The sequence below is a fragment of the Haliotis rufescens genome, unplaced genomic scaffold, assembly GCF_023055435.1.
Source record: "Haliotis rufescens isolate VD_foot unplaced genomic scaffold, xgHalRufe1.0.p SCAF_7, whole genome shotgun sequence".
NCBI classification, from domain to species: domain Eukaryota; kingdom Metazoa; phylum Mollusca; class Gastropoda; order Lepetellida; family Haliotidae; genus Haliotis; species Haliotis rufescens.
The window spans coordinates 13560811-13583616 of record NW_025964361.1 but is presented as its reverse complement, the minus strand read 5'-3'; the positions used below and the strand labels follow the sequence as shown (position 1 = coordinate 13583616).

General features: G+C 42.4%; 1 protein-coding gene across 2 annotated transcripts; it reads left to right on the top strand.

Annotated features, from left to right (window-relative positions):
* Positions 1-1206: 1206 nt before the first annotated feature.
* LOC124141868 (SPRY domain-containing protein 3-like) lies at positions 1207-22660 on the top strand. Of its 2 annotated transcripts, XM_048387723.1 has the most exons (17): positions 1207-1467; positions 1889-1979; positions 2213-2298; positions 2798-2918; positions 6326-6446; positions 7203-7322; positions 8555-8637; positions 9497-9582; positions 10852-10972; positions 11684-11804; positions 12727-12849; positions 14472-14554; positions 15050-15132; positions 17753-17873; positions 19784-19904; positions 21006-21149; positions 21583-22660. In XM_048387723.1, the coding sequence occupies exons 2-17, from the start codon at positions 1906-1908 to the stop codon at positions 21763-21765; spliced, it is 1791 nt and encodes a 596-aa protein (XP_048243680.1). In that variant the 5' UTR covers positions 1207-1467; positions 1889-1905; the 3' UTR covers positions 21766-22660. The 2 variants fall into 2 exon arrangements, with proteins under 2 accessions (XP_048243680.1, XP_048243681.1); XM_048387724.1 differs by lacking the exon at positions 2213-2298.
* Positions 22661-22806: the final 146 nt, after the last annotated feature.

The following is a 22806-nucleotide window of genomic DNA, read 5'->3' as shown; positions in this document are numbered from 1 at the left end:
GGTGGCTTGAGTTCCCGATTTTGTTATCTGTATTCTATTTTCGCATTATCTCACGATCATCTTCAATACATGTCCGACCGCCTCCGTGGTCTAGTAGTAGAGCGTCCGCCCGGAGGAAGGCGGAAGGTCCGGGGTTCGGTCCCAGGCCGCGTCATACCAAAATACGTTAAAAGATGGTACTTGTTGTTACCCTGTCTGGCGCTCTGCATTAAGGGGCTAGAACAAGGACTGGCCTGAGTGGGGTATTTATGTTAAACTGCGGCATGGTATCTCAGTGAGCTGGCACTATAAATCGGCATCAGTCCGGGCTAGTACAAACAGCCACACACACGTACATGTACGTCGCTATATAAGTGCAATAATCTTGGACGCGACGTTAAACCCCATTTCACCTCACCTCAAAACATATCCCACGCAGTGCAAAGAAACATGCAGTGATAACAAAGAATCATGATGGGGCAAGTATGAGATCCATTCAGTCAATTTTATTCGGGAATTGTAGGTCACCAGCCCTCGTTCACGATACATGCGACAACACACCTTGAATTAAAGTAATGATTCGAACATGTGAAAGGTGTCTACACGTACTGACACACTGATATAATGATACCTGTGATGTGACCTAAACACATACAGTTTGCCAGGAGTTATGGCATCAATGTATTCAGTGGTTGAACAGCACGTGTCCAATACCTCGCTATACTGAGTTTTACATGTAGAACAATGAGTGTTTCAGAAAACTTGCACACATCTTGTCATATGTGTTCATAGTCATCGAATTCTCTTTTACTTCATTACCTGCATAATAAATGCAAATTTGGAGGCCAAATGATACCGTAACGTTTATTTTAAACGATGCATACGTTATATGAGTCTCTGATTACACGTTCATTTTCTGACATGCATTCATGTGGGAAAAAGTGTGATGCCATCGTGTGATAACAATGAGTCTTTTAAAAAGCAAGTTGTCGGAGACAAGGTGCACAGACGCAGCCCTTGCTTAAGAGTTGCGCTGTTACCTGTATTTTGTTTGTTTGTTTGTTTTTTTTTGTTTAACGCGTCGTGTCCTTATTGTTTCTTCAATGTTCGATAAAAACATACTTGATTTGATATTAATATAGATACACAAATAACGAAGATGTTCGTGGGATTCGATCTAAACAATTATACAATGTCATCGGCAAAAGGCGATTTTTCAGTGGTACTGGACGAGTTTCTTCCCTTAGAACTACATCGGCAATCACAACAACACGGTGCTCGAGAGAAGGATATGAACAGGATATGACAAGCAAGAGAAGAATCTAGAGTGAACTCACACCATTTGCTGGTTCACTGTTATTAACGACCTCGCGACCTCACAGATACATCAGATACATGAAATGACGGAAGAATAGCAGTTTCCCTTGCCATAACCACTGAGCAGTGTCGTAATTACATGGGAGGTCAAGGTTCAAGGGCGTGATCGAGGTAGGCCGATGAATTCACAGTGTGTGGTTCAATCAGTATTTGTCATTTTGAGAACTGTTTCGAGCTTCAAGCAAGAGTGAAATGGTATTCTGCTGTGATCATTGACTCTTAAGGCGGGTTATTCTTTCAAATGTTTTGTAGATGAATCTTTTATGGGTGCTTCAACAGTTTTATCTTGTTTACGAATCATTGAGTGATGTTTTTCGACGCAGTCAAAACCCCAGGCGACCCATGGCGGTCTACAAATAAAAGATTCTGGATCTGGAAACAAGTAGTTGATAGCATGAACAACTATTCAATGAACACAGACAGCAAATATATGATTACATACATATAATAATGTGTGTACTTCTTCTTATAAAGTATAAAACTTGAAGGATTTCATTTCCATTTTGATATATGTTTTCTGTGTGTTTTCAAGCACTGCTGACGGATACAATGTCCGCAACCATGAACTACCATAGTCTACACTGCCGGGAGATGGCAGTAGACCAACGGACGGGCGAACTTAGGTACGTATGTGCTCAAGGAAAACATTGTCTATTTTCAAATACATCAACATTTGTATCTATCTCTGAATTGAAGTAAAGTCGTTAATAGACTGTATATTTAGTGTGAATTGTTATGAATATTCGTTCCCAGTTTGTTCGTTTTATGAAAAGAAAACACTTATTACATGATATATGAGGCAACTTTAATTCATATGTAGTCCAAGTTTGAATAAGAGAGACAAATATTCTTCCAGATACGATACTGCTTCTCCAGATTTACCAGTTGCTCAGTTCATTGGACCGAAGCCTTTGTCCAGAGTCTGTAACAGTTTTTCAATAGGTATATATTTACGTTGGTCATTTGTACATTCTGTGCACTAATTGTTTATAATTCTGTGGACACAACAGTCAGTACATCGATACCCCGCCGGTACATATAGTATTCAGATGACTGCCATTGTGACCACCCGATCCACACATTTGACTAGCGCATATTCTTCCGCCGACCCTGTCTTCACGGATGTACAACATTTATGCCGATGTTACATGTAACAACGTTTAAGGTTCGATGAGCGGTTACAGGTGCTGAGAGGTGGTGGGTAACCTGTGATTATATCCCTGTCTTATATCCCGCCAAATGCAAAGGCCTCAATATGTGAAGTCCATTACTTATGTCTCCCACCGTGGTATTGTTTTAGTATTGCTAAAAGCTGCGTAAAACCATCCTCAATCACGAAAACGTGTAAATAGCTATCAAAATCACCTGTAACATCACTGTACAAATGTCTATTTTCATTTCGTTCACCAATAATCCCTGGTTGTGTAATATTTCTCCTCAGAGATCGCCAATCCCGGCATGCACAGCTACATAGCAATAGGAGTGTGTAACAGACACTACCCCGCCCACAGGCAGCCAGGGTGGAAGGCCAACTCCGTGGGGTACCACGCAGACGACGGAGGGTGAGGAAATAACATAAAATATATAAGTAGTAAATTGGGTACGACTAACGGCACACTTATGTCCTCACATGTCAATGCCAGCCATCAAGGCATGTTAACATCATATTATGTTGGGCTTCAAGAACATATGGCATGACACCAATAGGACGCATACATAATACCTGATTCTTTAACACCAGGTGTTCGTGAAATGAGTTGTCTCTCTTGAGATGTGTCAGGAGCCGCTTAGCGTTTGTTCGTATCCACGATTTGCCCAATGTATCATTCTTACTGTGTTATCAGCATATCCAATGGACCACAGTAATAACACCTCCCTCCCCCTAAGCGTCACTTATGGCTTTTCCCCATCATAACGCCAACACCGCGTGACATAACTTGTTTGTTTGTTTGTTGTTTAAAGCCACACTCAGCGATATTCCAGCTATATGACAACGGTCTGTAAATAATCGAGTCTGGACCAGACAATCTAGTGATTGACATCATGTGCATCGATCAACGCAACTGGAATCGATGACATGCATCAACTAAGTTAGCGAGCCTGACCACCCTATCCCGGTAGTCGTCTCTTAAGACAAGCATAGTCGCCTTTTACGGCAAGCATGGGTTGCTGAAGACCTATTCTACCCCTGATCGCCTGACATAACTGAAATATTGTTCAAAACGGCGTTAAACACAACCCACTCACTCCATTACGGGGAAGAGATTAGCACGTTAATGGATATTACTCTGGAGCAAGCAACGCGAAGATAATTTTAGGGATGAGCACGTGGCGTTGCTATAGCCATTAGGCGGAGAACCCTGAGAGCATTGATTACAGGTTTGAAGACCTTGGCCCCCTTTGTTTCAGCCATGGGGGTCAGATCCTTATTGGTTTACGGAGCACCGACAGGAAGACTCTCACCTGTATGTTAACCACGCATGTATTTGTTCATCCTAGAACGTTAGCGGTGAAACTCCACCTTCTATTAGTTGCGCTTGTAACTAAATCATGTCTTCCTGGTGATCCAGGATCCCTTGAACCAGCTCATAAACCGCGTTTGAGACAAGTAGGCGTTGCACAGAACTTGGGCAAACGTTTGCAGGTTTTTTGCAGGAAGAGTGGGTGTATGCATGTTGTGCACATGCAAATTATGAAAATGAAATTGACACCGTGGACACGCGTGTAGCTCATAGACTATTATGAGGTCGGCGTCTCGTGTCGATACCAGAGTTATCTCGATCTCATTAAAAACAGATCTTAGTTCTCGCTATAGCTATACAAAGATCTGAGGACATCCCATTACGGGTCACGTCAGAACGACCTTTCATCCGACCAATCAAAGCGTCGATTACCAGATCATGAAAGTGACAGTCGGAATGTGTTTTCCGTTGACTCCGTCAAAATAATCGTCTGTCTCTCGCTTCCGTGGGATAGACATTTGAACGGAGGAGGCGTTGCTCAGTACGTTGGAAGCACTGCCATACAATCGCAACCATATATTAGACATTACGGAATATTAATTTGTTCAGTTTTCAAAATGTTAATCGAGAACTGTGTCAGCATATTTTTCAAGCGTAGTCTGAAATGGAAGCGCCAGGTTGAAACGAGTGCCGCAAAGCCCGAGAATGTTCGTTCTGACGTGACCCCGTCTTCCCGAGGCAAGAGAGTTAACTGACTTTAAAAGTCCAGTTTCCACCCTTGCCGAACTAGGGTGGAATTCCTGGGCTCGATCGTAGCGCCACCAGTGGCTATTACGAGTTATGTCCTTTCTATGCCTCTCCTATTGACCAATCAGATTTAATCTCTCGTATCACTTGCATTTGCTGCAAACAAAACGGTGTCGCCCAGTCAAGACAATCTGATCGATAAACAAGATCTATATTGTGATAAAACGAGTCTTACATCGCGAAGTGCATCACATCACGTGAGCACCTTGATTAAAAACATGAAAAGATTCAGAAAATATCTGTTGACAACGAGTTAGCGGTGCACATGCTTTGCAAATCCTGCAGTCGACCGAAATCTGCATAACACTTTACGAACCGTATTTCGATTGCGGTGCGCGATTTTGATTGGACTATGCATAGACTCGTTAGTCCAGCTAAAATCTAACTCCATAATACCAGCCTAGTTCTTTTATAGTCAGTTAACTCACATGCCTCCGGAAGATGACTTGACCCGTAATGGGATGTCCTCAGATCTGTGTTCAGCGGCAGCGAGAACTTAGATCTGATTTTAACTACTTGTCGCGGGACCTGTGAAGATCCAGGGTAAATTAGGTCTTCAGCAACCCATGCTTGTCGTAAAAGGCGACAATCATTACCTTTAGATCAATCACTGGATTGTGTGGTCCAGACTCGATTATTTACAGAGCGCCATCATATAGCTGGAATATTGCTCAGTGCGGCGTTAAACATCAAACAAACAAACTTGTCGCAGACCACCAGCTATCCCTTTTTTCACAATGGTACGCGCCAGTGGGCGGACCTCACACATGGTCATAAAGGGGTAATTGTCAGGTCACAACTTATCTTGGCTTACCAGAAGAAACGCTTCATAACTGTGACTTTCGCTCCGTTGGCAACCTTATATTACAAACAAATGTAAATCGTTCAGTATGAATAACCTGGTTGTTACGAGGAATGAATTATATGTGTGAATGAAAGCCTTGGGGCAAATAATCCGTAATTCTGAATTGCGAGGTCACTCTTTATGTCAGCCATAGTCTTTTTTCCTGACAAAATGTTAAAAAATGTGGTTTTCCTGACCTCAAGTGAAGACATCTGTGGAGAGGAAATGGGGCCACGGGTCGCCATGTCGGTTTATGCCTTGCATCACTCTGTGTGGAGTTGCGTCCATTGGTCGTGTCAGGATACGCTGATCGTTGGATGCGTCCTGGATATGTCCGAAATATTGTCCATGGCATGTTAGCACCATACTCGTTGTCATTGTTATTTAAAAGGAGTGGTAATCGGTATTCGGTATTAAAGCTTCGCGGCTTTCCCCCAGCTGTAACCTGTACGCTATGATGTAACTAAAATATTGTTCAAGTCGGGAGATACCCCCCCAAACACACACTCCTCCACACACACACACACACACACACACACACACACACACCCCCCCCCCCCCCCCCCCCCCCCCCCCGACACACACACACACCTTCAGCTTACGCCCTTGGTGCCTGTAGACATTCGTGGAAAATATGAATATATCGAAACAGACATACGCTGTACATATTCAAGTCTGTTTATTGACAGTGGAGGACATACCAATATTAACACGTATATGTGGAGAAATGGCTAATGTCTCTGTCATGCAGCTTTGCAAATGACAACGGTTTATTTCCTGAGTTTAAGAAGTACAATGAAGCTGTAGCTATAGCGAAGTTGTCTGTAACGCTTCAACTCTTTGCATTATTCTTCAGTATTTATTTGTCGACTGGATCCCCGAAACACAAATTTGGAACAATCCGAGTGGGTGAAGTGATGGGCTGCTCCGTGGACGTCACCGATAATACAGTCACGTTCTTCAGAAATGGAAATACGGTATGTGGACATTATGCATACATTATGCATCCATACAATGTTTGTAGTCTGTATGCATTGTATTTGTAAGGAATACATAATGTAAACATCTATATAATGACCGTGTTGTTTCAAATATACAAGTTTTACTAAAGTTCTTGTATGACCGTATGGATATTTTAGAGACGATGTTGATGTCGATAATAAGTCTTTTTCATACAAGCCGGGAATGTACAGAGTACTTTACTTGTAGCAATCATACAAATAGCCTCTCTATAGATGTGTGCTGTGAAGTGAAGCTGCAGCTGATATTTGAAAATCTGTTGCTTAGAAGGGGAAATTATTGCAGGGATATTTCGGAAACGTATTCACTGTCCTTGTTATTATCAGGTAGACTGTGACCATGAACTTACAGGAACAGTCCACTTAGCTGAATAGGGATGGTGGGGTAGGCTACTGGTTAAAGAGTTCGAGTTTTTTGCTGGAATATTACGGCAGCGTAAAACCTTACTCACTTAAGAAAATAGGCACAGTTCCAGTTCAGTGGACCATGACCTGTGTTCTCTGCCTCTCTTCTTATACCATTTGAGTGAGTGAGTTTGGGTTTACGCTGCTTTGAACAGAAGATTGGTCATATGACGGCACGTCAGCTTCATGTGGGAGGGAAGGTCACGTGAAGCAGGTCGTAGACGTTTACCAAGTTTGTGAAACCCACGAGCAGGGATTAGGTGCAAAGTAAGAAACCCACAATTTAATGGTGTTTACCTCTGTCTACAGATCTACAAGTCCCCTCCCCTGGCCGTCCCTCCCGGGGGGTTCTACCCCGTCGTTGGCCTCCACTCACACGGCGAGAGGGTCACCCTCCTGGAAGTAGAACCGTGGACGCCAGATGTCAAGGTATGTGATGTTATATACTTTACTGACCATCAAACAGATATATATGATTTACATACTGAGTACATTATTATTTTTGTCACCTTCAACCTTGTTTTGTTCGAAATGAACAAACGACATGTTTATTATCTGTATGGACCAGGGGGGTATGGGTGACCCAGCTGTCTAAGGCGCCGCGATTCGCTATACAGAGTTGCGTCCCTTTGGCATGCCAGAAAACTATGATTGTGGGTTCGAATCCCGGTTCGCCCCGATTATGTTTCTAGGTTTGTCAGCACCATACCCGTGCTCGTGGGTTGAAATGGTAAATGTCTGAGACCTTAATCACTTCGGGCTTTTCTCACAGATTAAGCTGACACGCTGTGATATGACTGGAGTACTGTTAAAAGCGGCGTTAAACCCCACTCACTCACTCACTGTATGGACCGGAACAAAGCACATTACTATAAATATGAGCCTTTGCCATCAGTTAATTCATGTTAAATTGTAGACCGGTGTTATTGTAATGCGTTGAATGTGACAGCCAGCACGATTAACGATTAAGTTTTGGTGCTATTGAGGCCTACTTTGGACTCATTAGAACTACATATGTTACTTTGATTTAATGTCTGAATCCGTCACGACCTGATACGCCCTCTGCAGCAGGTCGCCTTGTGTGAAATGTCTCATTAGCCAATGAATGTGGAGGCTTCCAATCTCATTAAAATCAGACCTTAGTTCTCGCTACCGCTAAACACTCTCATTAAAATCAGACCTTAGACCGCTAAGTAGCGAGAACTAAGGTCTGATTTTAATGAGATTGGGAGGCTTCTAAATTTGTGACTTTTGACAAAAATAATTTGTGTCGGTAAATGCTTAAAACAGTTTTTTTTGTTCGGGTATGACGAAAATAAATGTTTCACTGAATATGCTTGATGTTCTGAAACGTACGTGGTAAAATAAATACAGTAAACTACGGTTACAACGAACTCAAAGGGACCACTTATTTCAGTTCGTTGTAACGGTAGTTCGTTATAAACATATATATACCCTATATACAGCAAATGGCTTGGACCAAAAAACAGTTCGTTATATCCGCCAGTTCGTTATAAGCGTGTTCGTTATAAAAGTAATTTACTGTAATCTGTCTTCACGTTTCAGAGTACAAATTCGTGTACTCGAAGCAGTTACTCAATTATTAGATATGATGTTTCTAATCTCGACATCTGGATGATATAAAATGCCTTCTTTTACAGTCCTTTCCGGAGACAGAAGATGTGGTATACCATTCCTTGTTCTGCCGAGAGGCGCGTGTGTCTCATTCATCAGGGACCGTAAGGTAGGCGTGCTGTATGTAACCCGTTTCATTAGTGGGCCTCATCGCTATCTTTCACTGCCGTCACTCTTGGCTTTTTTGACACATTTAACTGAGGTGAGGTGACGTGATGTGAAATGGTTTAACGTCGCGTCCAAGATTATTGCAAGATTTTTATAGCGACGTGCATGCACATGTGTGTGTATATGTGTGGCTGCTTGTACTAGTCCAGTCTGATGCTTATTCATAGTGCTAGCCCACTGAGATACCATGCCGCAACTTGAAAACCCCACTCAGACACAGTAAACTGACCCCAAGCCGAGCGCCAGACAGGGTAACAACAAATACCATCTTTTAACGTCTTTTGGTATGATGCGGCCGGGAATCGAACCTCAGACTCCGGGCGGACGCTCTGCCACTAGACCAAGAAGGCGGTCCATTTATCTGAGACGTCGGATAACCAGGAACAAGGGTTCAAACCGGTGTTAACAGAACATACGTCCCAATGCATGATGAGCATTTTGTACTTCTGTGTCAATGTAAACATATTCATTAACGCAATATATGGCTGTTTCTAAAACTTGTCCCCTGCACCATTTTTTAAAACGAATGTCATATTAATTTTATAAATTAACGAATTCCTGTCCATTACAGACAGGTACGTGAGGGAACAGTCAGTTCCGTTCGAGCAGTTTTGTCATGGGTTTCACAAAGTATAAGAAACATCTAAACAAGTCGATCGTTCTCGTGTGTAGGTACGACATACATAAGAATATGGTATTGTTAAATATGAGTGTTCTTATTACTTTGTAGCACGTCTTTTGATGAAATGAATGATACACATGTGTTACCGATATTCACCAATGTCTTTATATTATTACAGCTACGACTCCATGTCCCCCGACATCCCTGTTGGTCAGTTTCTGTCGGAGTGTCCACTCTCGCCGATCTGTAACAAGTTTTCAATCGGTAATGACGGTCACTCTTGCAACCTAGCGTGTACTGGATCTTGTAGGACAAACATGTAAACATTATTCTTGAAAGATTTATTCTTGGGAACTCAACCGGTAGAACTTATTTCATTTTTCTTTAGTTTCATTTCTATTATTGACTACATGGATGATGTACTGTTGTCAGCGGCGGTCGGGTAACCTAGTGGTTAAAGCGTTTGCTCGTCACGCCGAAGACCCGGGTTCGATTCCCATTTCTGGTATCCCCCGCCGTGATATTGCTGGAATATTGCTAAAAGCGGCATAAAACAATACTCACTCACTACTGTTGTCAGAGCACCACCATCCAGTTGATATGTTTCTTCATATTCATTGTCTGCTTTTGTGTCTGTAGTTTTCGATGCCTGTTGTCCAGATGTCTTAGGGGCTGCAATTAGCTGTGCAGAGTGGTGTCTCTGGTGCCAAAACCCACGCTCGTAGGTTCGAATTCCAGATACGCCCTGTTTCTTGGTTTGCCAGCACCATCCCGGTGCTCGTGACTTTCACCTAAGTGGTACACGTCTAAGACCTGCATTTCTTTAGGCTTACATGCTTTCACCCCCCATCAAGCTGACACACCACGATATAATTAAACTACTGTGAAAAAAAGCTCGAAGCGGCCGTAAATGATACTGACCTCCTACTGTGTACTGGAACATCCATAAGTCGTCCCGTGAGCCCAAGGACGGCCTTATGTTAACATAGACTCCTACCACAGCCCAGTGTTACAAATGTCCTCCATTCAGGTATCAAATAGCTTACCAAGTTAGGCAAGGTCGACGTGAATCAATACTTAATATGTTGATATTTTCACTTTCGTTTGATGTTTCATGTTCTGGGTGAATGGTTATTGATTCTGTATGGTTCGATCCACGCAATTGGTTGGTTGGTTTGTTTGTTGTTTTAACGCCGCACTCAGGAATATTCCAGCTATATGAGGGCGGTCTGTAAATAATACAGTCTGGACCAGACAATCCAGTGACTGACATCATGAGCAGTTGGGATACGATGACATGCATCAACCAAGTCAGCGCGCCTGACCACCCGATCCCGTTAGTCGTCTCTTACGACAAGCATAGTCGCCTTTTACGGCATGCATGGATCTTGATAAGATTTACATGTGCAGGTACGTAATGTAAGCTGTCGGTGACAAACACCAATGTTATAAATAGAAACAACATGCGCATCTCGTCTTATAATCAAATCGTTTTGCGAGTCTTATCTATCAATAATAATTTCTCTTACTCAGAAATTGCAAGCCAAGGACAAATGTGCTGCATATCTATCGGAGTGTGTCACCGCCGTTACCCCGGCAACAGACAACCTGGATGGCTGCCCAACTCAATTGGATATCATGCGGACGACGGAGGGTAGTGTGTCTTCGACAAATTTTCCTTTAACCTTTCACCCCGAGCCCAAATAATTCGTAAAAGTATTCCAACGTTATGTAATTGCATTGACGCAATTAAACCACCTCGGTAGCCATAAATATATTTGGGAAAATGTTCACACATTGTTATTTTCACTTGGTTGGGTAGACACACATCGTCATCTTAATTCGATGATCGAAAGGGGTGGTGGGACGTCCAGCCGGAGAACGAATTACATTCGTAAAGGAATAATATTTTCTTGTCATTGAGTGAGTGAGTGAGTATTGTTTTACGCCGCTTTTTGCAATATTCCAGCAATATCACGGCGGGGGGACACCACAAATGGGCTTCACACATTGTACCCATGTGGGGAATCGAACCCGGGTCTTCGATGTGACGAGCGAACGCTTTAACCACTAGACTACCCCACCGCCCCTTCTTGTCATTGAGTTACATATGTGAAAAGCAAAATGTGTGTGCTTCCATGTTAATATTAATCAATTGAAAGTACGGTGATCATTCCTAAGTTCCTCATGCACCAATGGCAGTCAGCAGTAGACAATAGGATTATAGTCTGTGAAATATTTTGGTTATACGAGTTTTATGTGTAGCATGACAGCGGGGCACACCATGCACCATGAACCATTGATGTTGATAACGATATGCATCATAAGCTACATCCACACATTTAAAACACATCCCTAACTGCAGCATCTGCCACGGAAGAGGGCAGCCATCTGCGCAAGGCCCCCGCGCCAGGGCAGGTGACACGATGTCCTGTGAAGTGGACTTCCGCACTAACACCGTCATATTCTGCCGGAACGACACAGTGGTATGTTAAGATTACGTCTACATCTGCATACATCGTGTATTTGTACATCGCCTGAACACGGCACTCAGCAATATTTCATACCTTCATGATTGCCAAGCACCTATAGTCATTGATTTTACCTTACATTATAATACCAGCTTCTGATTGGTTAAGCAGCAGGCAGTTATTTTCCATTTTGCCCCCTCCTGCAGCATTCGAGAATTCATTCGGGACACATCTTTGGTCACTTTCTTATCTCGCTAGGTATCATTCAGTTTCTGAAATTCACCGATGTTTAACCGAATGCACTGGGCAAAGGGAAGTAACTCGCTTTGCGTCGTCTGCTACGAGTTTTATTTACTCGGTGATGAATGAACCTGTATGAATGAATGTCGGTAAGGTAACTGATCCATCGGGTCATATGGAGTGATGTACACCTCGAGATCGGTTGACAACTTATAAGATGCCGTCATTTCCCTTTCATTTACTCCTGTCTGTCTGTACCTCTTTGTAAATTTATTTGTAGGTCTGATGCAATGAAATCATTGAACACGAGAATGTCTGTTTTATTCCAAACAAAGTGTAATTATATCCATATTTTGTCATACAATTATACGAATTTGTTTATCAAAATTATCTTTCTTTAAGGGATATATAACATACTTCCTGGTATATAGTCCTGAACTTCATCTCGCTTAGTCATTGATATGACGTTGAGTCTGGTGATCTGCACTTGAACTGGCTTTATTTACACAATAACCCCGCTTCGGTAGGTGTCTGCTGTGCCTGTGGGTTCATGACCTGTATCTGTTGTGTCTGATCTGTGTCTGCCATTTCTATTGGTTTTATGACCTGTATCTGGTGTGTCTGATCTGTGTCTGCCATTTCTGTTGGTTCCTGACCTGTATCTGGTGTGTCTGATCTATGTCTGTTGTGTCTGTAGGTGTACAGGAGCCCCGCCCTCAGGCTCCCTCCGGGAGGGTTCCACGCTGCAGTTGGATTCCACTCCCACGGCGAGTCAGTCTGTCTACTGGAGATGGAGCCATGGAGATCTGCTGACGACCAGGTACTGTCTTCACGTTTGACATGTGGTACTATTCCTGTGCATATTGAGAGGGAATGCCACCTGAGCATCTATTACCGACAGTTGACTTCTACCGCCATTACTCCGACATTATAATGTTCATCCGTGTCATATGTCTGCTTCACGCAAAATGTCGACGGCCACAACACTGTGAAGTCTACTTCCTTCCTTATCTCACACTGGGAGCAAGGCGATGTTACTGAAAACTCTTCAATTTATCTGTTTTGTTTATAACGCCGGTCTGGTGTCCCCCGCCGTGATATTGCTTGAATATTGCTAAAAGCGGCGTAAAACCATACTCACTCACTCACTTATAACGCCGGATCAGTAGTAGTAGAGCTTGATGGCGGCGACCCGTTAGTTTACCAGTGATGGATAATATAACCAATGTCCAACATCGTTGGTCATCGAAACGCCTCTGACGACAACCATCGGTTACTGGGTACCATTTATCACCAGAAATTCCCACGGAGTCTCTTATGTTACAAATTGGATGTGTATAGGTGTTAGATTTGGCAGAAGATTGTTCGCAAAAGAGTTATTGTATTTGTTTCAGATTAATACAAGTTACAATTTGATTCAGAGTTATTCCCACACTTTCGCCCTCTGCATATTCAAGATATTGTGAAATGTCTGTTTATACCCAGACACGTGCAGGGGAGAAGTACAGCGGCTAGAAAGAAAGTAAAATTTGTTTGTACCTCAATATGTCTCACAACGGCATGAAGATACCATGGTCTGCCACGTCAAATGTATTGGTGTTATCAGTCTGTGAAGACGTATAGTGCATGCATATTATAATAATTATCATATATTTGCTCGCCACCCAAGGCTATGATTGCGATTCCAAACATGGGTTCACATAAACTGTGAAGGTTTTTTTCTTGGTTACGCCCAACCGTGAAAATTTTGAAATACTGTTAAGAGCGCCGTAAAATCATGCTAAGCTCATTCGCCAGACAGTCATAAAAAAATATTCGTAATTTGTTTCCTAAGCACAGTACACGTGACTGCATGTGAATGTTGTGTTACTCTACAATAATACAATTACTCCAATATGTCGGTGTATGTAAATACTAGTATTATGCCCTGAGCGAGTCAGGGTTGATTGCATGAACACTTCTCCCTGATATGAGACACACAACCACCCAGGGTCACTCAGTTTGACAACGCCATGGGAAAGCTATTCTGAGCCGGAATCACCACGGATTTAAAGGGGTCCAGAGGCACTTTATGTATCTACAACTACAAATTTGTAACCCATACATTTCATTCTGTGTCATGTACTTGACGGTAAACATACCTGTAATTCAGATTTGTGGTGATTCTCAGTTGGCCAGAACAACCATCACTCATTTACTGTTATACACATTGTTTTCACTCATTTACTGTTATACACATTGTTTTCACTAATTTACTGTTATACACATTGTTTTCACTCATTCACTATTATGCACATTGTTTTCACTCATTCACTATTATGCACATTGTTTTCACTCATTCACTTTTATGCACATTGTTTTCACTCTTTCACTATTATGCACATTGTTTTCACTCTTTCACTGTTATACATTATTGTTTTAAGTACCACCACTTTGCTTCAGTATTTACCCCCGCCAGTTCAACAGCTGTATCACTATTCTGTGTGCAAGGATGCTTCTTTGAACCAAGCCAGTGGGATGTTAAGGTGAGAATAGTCAATATCTCTAAGCCTGCATGTATTTCACAACGCAGTCCTGACGGTAACACATCCGTATGGAAAATACTGGCTGAGACTGCTTTGGGAAGTACGTCCAATGTGATACGTGATTTAATATCTACACTTTATCAGATATTGTAGAAATCCAAGACATTCACGTGTCTTATGATAGGTGATTGTTATTTCGACTGGTTACGCAGATTTTCCAGTTTTATTTCTACTCTTGAAAACTGATGATGTAGTATGTTGCTTGGTAGCATGAACGACCTTCTCGTTGCTAAGTCAATGACATTTACATATTCATTAAATGCATCGGACATTTTTACATATTACGCTTTTTTAGTAAAATGTATTGTACGATAGTAAATCCGTAAAGGCTGATACAGTTATGTATTTTACATAAGCTTTGTTTGTCTCGCATCACGGCTTCCTGTTGTATAAAGACATACTAATTATGATTCATAACGTTGTTGCATTTGACAGCTACAATGGAGGGGATACTGGGCCTGTTGCTCTCTTGGTTTCAAAGTGTCCTCTTGCTCCAGATATTAACAGTTTTTCTATTGGTAAGTCAGTGAAGGTTAATCATGTTCCTGAACCCTCATTTGTCAATCACTTCCATTGGAACCCAACCCAGAGGGTCGTGGCTGAAATGAACAAGCGATGTTTCAGCGATCTGAACATAGCGAAATAATTATATAATTATGGGGCGGGTGATACGCAAATAGACATGATAGATAGCAATTACCTCCCTTCCTGTATATGTCCGTCTTGATTGGTTTCATTACTGAAACTAGTTCACTGCTTGTTTGTTTGTTGTTTAATGCCGCAATATTCCAGTTATATGATGGCATAGTAGCCTATAACGGCCAGCATGGGTTGCTTAAGACTGACTGCTTAGTTCACTTAGACGGAGTGAAAAAAATGATTTCGCTCTATAGTTTGATTCTATTCTACCGTGGAGGTATTCTGGGTCTTTGGATTCCTGAACCACGTAATGTGCCCCTCATTACTGCTGGGGTTGTTTTTGTTGTTTTCTGTTAAACGCCACACTCAGCAATATTCCAGGTTTAGTTTTGGGTACTGACTGTGTGTCACCACCTGACAGGGAAGATCGTTATTGTTGTTTCTGTTGTCAACAATTGATTTGTCTGGTCCTGAATACATTATTAACTATCGCCATGATATGAGTGAGTGAGTTGGATTTAACTCCGCTTTTAACAGTAGTCCAGTAATGTCACGGCGTGTCAGCTTAATATGGGAGGAAGCCCAAAGTGATGCATGTCTCAGACGTTAACCACTTCGGTGAAACCCACGAGCACGGGTATGGTGCTGACAAACCTAGAAACATAAACGGGGCGAACCGGGATTCGAACCCACAATCATAGGTTTCTGGCGTGTTAACGTGGTAGTAATGAATTTATTATGTATCTACGGCAACTCATATCAATGTATGCGACCATGACCGCATGGGTATCCTAGCGGGAGGCATTATATAGTCGTCGAACTGTTTGTGTTACCTCCAATTAAGAAATAAACGACGTGTGGGAGTTGATGATCGAACAATAAAACACTGCAGAGAAAATAAACCACTCGAGTCTGTGTCAGTGGGCAATGTTTTCTTGTACGATAAGCAACGACCGCGAGCTGTTTATTTTTTATATGAGAGATCAACATTATGAACAGTCTTTAAGGATATGATAAAATGTACAAGCTCTAAAAATATTTTCCCTATTTAAATAGCGATTACTCATTCAATAGAATCCGACCTCGTCAATATCGGACAAGTCCATGTTATGCACAGGTGGGTATTTTCCGCATATTCTCACAATCCTAATGTCGAATACCTGTACCTTTTCCCCTAATACCGAGTGTGTAATCTCTTTTGTATGCGATCGTTCGGCCATCAAGTTTATCTGCGTTGCCTAGCTTCATCTATGGGAAACAACTCACTAGAAACTCCGCCCTCAAAAATAACGCCGTCCAGTATTCGACGTCATCAAGTTGATAGCGCATGTTTGAATCTACAGAAATGGCGCCACAGTGTCAGTGTTTTATCATGAAATATAAAATGGTTACTCGATAAATCGCAAAGAACATTTGAAGTGTATAATTTATACAGTGTTACTTATCTCATAAAAATCCGATCTTTTACTCCGATTCGAGGAGACCTCAAAAGGTCGCGTAAGATGAACGCTGAGCGAACTTTGACCGCCCGATTTAACTGAAGGATGCGTGTGTTATTTAGCCAATGAAATGGCAGCTTTCAAGAACTATTCAGCTTAATGTATTTGCCACCTCGATCACAAATGATTTGTACAAATGAAAGCCCACGCAGAACCCAAATATTCCTTCGATCGTACTACCTCTTTCTGACCGCCTCCGCCCGGAGACCGGAAGGTCCGGGGTTCGATCTTTCCGTCATACCAAAAGACGTTTAAAGATGGTACTTGTTGTTACCCTGTCTGGCGCCCGGCATTAAGGGGCTAAAACAAGGACTGCTCGGCTCGGAGTCAATACACTGTGTCTGAGTGGGGTATTCATGTTAAACTGCGGCATGGTATCTCAGTGAGCTAGCACTTTAAATCGGCATGAGTACAAGCAGCCACACACACACACGTACACGTAGATGCACGTCGCTATATAAGTGCAATAATCTTGGACGCGACGTTAAACCCAATTTCACCTCACCTTCACTACCTATTTTTTTGTAGATTCCATGGCGCTCAGAAACGAAAAGATGTCCACAACGATATAACGGTCGCCGATTATATTCGTTTTCGAAATGCGGAAATCAGATACTCTTGCCTGAAAGCTTCGCTCACTCCAAAACGAGAACTGAGAAGCATTGGCGCTCATTGGCTGGTTAGAATGTTCACCTGCATGACGCGATCTCATATTTCTTATTGCGTTTATACAAATACACACGCTACGTACGCATTGAACGGGGGAAAGGGCGGTAGTCAGGATCCGCTGGTCCTGGGTCCAATCCGATTAGGATGATTGGTTTGTCCGGAAGGTACCCTTGCTCGTGGTCTTAACCAAAGTGTAACGACCTGCGCTTTGAGCTGTTTCTATCCCTTCTGGGTCAAGCTGATGGCTTACTGTAGCCAGAAAGTCACTGTCACGCTCAACATTGTTTGATTTGGTAAAAAACATTTCGACACTCACGTAATTTGTTTTCAGGAATTGTAGACCAAGGAATAGGGTGCAGAATTGCGATGGGGCTGTGCCCTCAACATTATCGGACGGACAGCCAGCCGGGGTGGCACAAGCACTCCATAGCCTACCATGCAGATAACGGCGGGTGAGTAGGTCAGACGTTATACACTTACCTCCCTCTTATTACTAAACTCTATTGACAATTCATTCCACGTTGGAAGCATCCCATTCAATTTAATTTGTGCGTGTGGACAATTTCGACTATTGGAACAATACAGTGTATGCTGTCTGTATTATGTAATTAAACTTGGGCCCGCCACTGTGGTCTTGAGGTTGAGCGTCCGCCTGGAGAGCGGAAGACTCTGGGTTCGATCCCGGACCGCGTCATACCAAAAGACGTTAAAAGATGGTTCTTGTCTGGCGCTCGACACAAAGGGGCCAAAACACGGACTGGTCCGCTCGGAGTAAGTATACTGTGCCTGTGTGGGATATTCAGGTTAAACTACATGTAGTATCTCCTCAGTGGGCTAGCACTCTGAAATCGGCATTAGTCCGGACTAGTACAAGCAGACACACACACACTTGCACGCACGTCGCTATGTAAGTGCAACACGCGACGTTAAAACCAATTTCACCTCACCTAAGTAAACTTTGAAAAGATGTTGTAATGTTAAAGGTATATATTGAAAACAAAATACAATGAATAGATACAGGTCAATATGCAATGGACGTGTGACAAATGGTCGTCACTGGTGTCCACAACAAGTCTACATCAGACTTAAACTCCTTAAAGAATCTAGGAAACAAGGTTTTACCCGTATACCTCGTCATTGGAGACCAGTCCTCAATACCGTCTTCACACTAGTATTTGGAAAACTGGCCAACTATATTACATTCTTCTTTCAAACATTAATACTCCTGTGGCTGCACGTGACTGATTCAATGAGTAAATGCTGTTTAACGCCGCAGTCAGCAATATTCCATAATAATGTTATGAGATATGTGAATAGTCATGTCTGGACAAGGCAAACAGTGAATGAGACATGAGCAACGGAACGCGCCACAGGGTCCGATGACAGAGCTCGGGGGTCAAGTTTAAATGTCATCTCCTCGGAAACCAATGGAGCCTAAACTTCACGAAGCAACTCCCACCAATAATGACACCTGCTTTTGTTCGAATCCAATTTTCATAAAGGAAGCCATGGTGGCAATATTAAAATAGCTGTTTATGGCCAACTGTTTGAGTAAAAAATGTAATGACATTTGGTATTTGTTGTGTACGCTGTGGACGTTCAGATCACCTAACTTTTCACCTTGTTTTGACCATGCTGATGAATTCTCTAAAATACATAATTGGCCCTCTGAACCTCTCCTCTGAATACTGCCAGACCGAGGGAGCTGAGCTTTGATATATTTTGTTATTCTTATGATGACTCAATATTTTCTTTAGATTTTGTTTGTTTGTTTGTTTGTTAACGCCACATTCAGGAATATTCCAGCAATTTGACGGCGGTCTGTGAATAATAAAGTCTGGAACAGACAGTCCAGTGATTGAGATCATGAGCATTTATCCACGCTGTTGGGATAGGTTGAAATGCATCAGCGAGTCTGACCACCCGATCCCGTCAGTGGCATGTGGGGTAGAATAGGTCTTCAGCAACCCATGCTTACGGTAAAAGGCGACTATGCTTGTCGTAAGAGGCGACTAACGGGATCGGGTGGTCAGGTTCCCTGACTTGGTTGACGCATGTCATCGTATCCCAATTGTGTGGATCGATGCTCATGAAATCAATCACTGGATTGTCTGGTTCAGGCTAAATTATTTATAGCTGGAATACTGCTGGTTGTGGTGTTAAACAAAAAAACAACATAAACAAATAAACAGTCGCCTCTTACGACAAGCATATCATGTGTCATTGGAATGAAATCAATAGTGCAGACCACTGTTAAACTTTTACGACATATCCAGGTGAACTGCAATGGCGTGGCACTATGTTTTGCTCATGGATTGGTGAATTGTTTCAGGGTTTGGATATATGATGTTGCATATTTCAGCATATACGCTGCCACAGGAGTTGCCAAGAAGTCACTTCCTATAGCTAGGCAGGGCGCCACCATGACTTGTCAGTTCAACTTCTCGGACCAAACAGTCACATTTCTCAACAATGGGAAAAAGGTGAGTGGCTCGTTTTCTGTACCCAATTCATGCAGACAGGCAGGCGTGTTAAGGTTGTTGTAATTAGTGACATGCGTGAAACTGAGACTGTGTCTCTGTATTCTGAGGGTAATAATTCAAAGCAACTTGGAATCTAACATGTCGTCATCCCACATACTTCATTGTGTGGACTTGTTTGACATACTTGCATAAGTGAATGGGCCGTTTTGAAGTAATGTTGTTGTTTTTAAATAATGATGTTATTTATTCTGCATTATCAGTGTTGTATTATCACAAAAATCTAGCCAGAAAGCCGTAACTCACAAAAATCACCTGCCCAGTTACATGGTTGCCAGTCCCGACTTTGTAAACAAACACATTATGTGCGAACTTCTTTCTGGAATCTTTACACCAACCTTTCCTACTGAAGTAGTATTTTTATTGACTTTCCAAATAAATGCCACAATGAGGCGAAAAGGGCTTTTGCGCTGTGTTCAAGATTAGTACACGTTTTCGACGTTTGTGTATGTGTTGGTGTGTGTGCGTGTGGCTGCCTGTATTAGTCCTGACTAATGAACGCCGGTTTTATAATACCGAACGGCATGCAGGGTAAATGATAATCGAGTCTGGGCCAGACAATCTAGTGATTGATATCACGAGCATCAATCCATGCAATTGGGATACGATGACATGCATCAACCAAGTCAGCGAGCCTGACCACCCGATCCTATTAGTCGCCTCCTACGACAAGTACATTAACCTTTTACGGCAAGCATGGGTTGCTGAAGACCTATTCTACCCCGGACCTTTATGGGTAGTATCAACAAGTAACATCTTTTAACGAACTTAATAATGTCGTTAGCTGCGACTTACTTCGATCGGTTTTATAGGCTTGGTGCCTGGCCTGATTGTGCGTCATGGTAACCCGACATATTGATATCTTGATATATCTGCCACTGATCATGACATGTCGTGTCAGTACGCTATTGTCTATGTGCCACAGTGACAGGACTACTTCTAACTCTCACGTCACCATCGTTCATCAAGTATCAAAGTGAATGAAACCTGTTAACATATTCCGCGAATGCTTCTCAACTGTACGACATGGCTTCACTGTTACAGGTGTATCAGTCCCCACCCCTGACAGTGCCCCCTGGTGGCTTCTATGCAGCTGTAGGATTACACTCACAAGGGGAGACAATCAGGTTGTGTGAAGTTGAGCCTTGGAGAGGAGATGACCCACTGCCCTGTCTGGAACCAGGAGTGGTAAGTGACATGGCGCCTTAGACCTGCTAAGTCTACAGCAGGAACATTATGTTTAATGTGTGTATCATTGGGTTGTGAGAGAGGTGTTTAATATAAGGTACTGGTGGCCAAAATCTGTCCGTGAACAAGCATCAATATCAATAAATTTTAAGAATGTCCATCGAACTAAAGAATGACCAAAAATAATGTTACGATTTAATGTGTTGATTATAAGATCCCCATACAGTCTTTTATATGACTACTATATAATATAAAAGGGAAATCGTACCCGACATGCGTTAATCCGGATATTTGGTAATCCGGACGATCTGGAACAACACACTCGGGATTAACAGTCACTGTATCATATGCATACATGTACCAGTTTATGCCAGGCTGGTGCTGTGAATGACATCAATAATGATCGTGACGATATGGTGGACATTGCTTTCAGACGCCGGACGCCCAGAGTATGCCCGTGTGTACTGTGTGCATGGACAGAGCGGTCACCCACTTCCTGATTCCCTGTGGTCACACCTTCTGTGCTGAGTGTATGGGAGAGTGGTCAGCTGTCCAGAAGACCTGTCCAACATGCCGGACCACCTATCAAGAAGTGAAAACTTTGTTTTTTGGATAGTTTTGCGAAAATCGTAGTGACTTAGACAGTCGATATTTTATTTAGTGTGTTTTGGTGTATTGAGATTCGAAACCGTGTCGTACATGTACATACGACGAGCGAGAACAACGAATGTCTCTGTTTAAAATGTACTTGTTTGTGATGAGTGAGTGACCACTGGTCATAAGGCCACGTCACTCATTGGGAGAAGAAAAACGGGTTTAGCACAGTGTAACTATTTCAAGAATTGACCCCAGTCTTGGGCCTGACAGGCCAATGTCACTGCCACAACAACATACACAGAAGCAAGGTTTAACTGAGCTTAAGTCAGCATTGGCGGATTCCACCAGTTTGGTTTGTTCACACAAGTTGGAGAAAATGCAATTCAGATATAACAAATATGAAAACAACTGTATTAGAATTATTGGAACTGTTCCAGATGCTCAAGACATTACCAGGATCATATTCCTATTGTTAAAATTGTTAAATGTATATATTTATTAAATGTGTGATATTGATTGCGACATAATGTTAAGTTTTCTAAATATCAATCATTCCCGAACAATATGTTAATATTCAATCAAATATAATCTGGGAAACTGTTATCCGCCCAGTCGTAACTGATGTCTTGTCGGTACAAATGTACGCACTTTTGGGATTAGAGCCCACACTGTCAGAGTGAGGCACCTAATCGCCAGCACACAAAGTCCGCGATCTAACCCGCTCAGCCACCAAGGTTTTCACAAAAATGAATGTTCATAGCTTTCACCCATGGGGCCCGTGCCAATTTACACTTGTCAGAGGGGTACACAAAGTGCGGGATCTAGACCATCAGTTACTTTAATAAGAAAGTGTTATCCCAAATATAACATATGCATGTATTGCATCAAAAGCCAATAAAATATGAACTTATTAATATTGTATGTTTAATTTGCTTGCTGCCGCAGCCTGTTACCAACATGCACTCCACGTGCACAGTGTCCCACTCCGCCACAATCCCCTGTTTAATGGACATCGATGTTCCGTTGCACGCGGAACGCCTTGTGTCGCCTGTGATCACAT

Coding starts and splice junctions, on each gene's coding strand:
- LOC124141868 (XM_048387723.1), top strand. CDS start 1,906: ATGTCCGCAACCATGAACTACCATAGTCTACACTGCCGGGAGATGGCA. Junction 6,447..7,202: donor TCTTCAGAAATGGAAATACG/GTATGTGGACAT, acceptor CTCTGTCTACAG/ATCTACAAGTCCCCTCCCCT. Junction 12,850..14,471: donor GGAGATCTGCTGACGACCAG/GTACTGTCTTCA, acceptor ACTTTGCTTCAG/TATTTACCCCCGCCAGTTCA.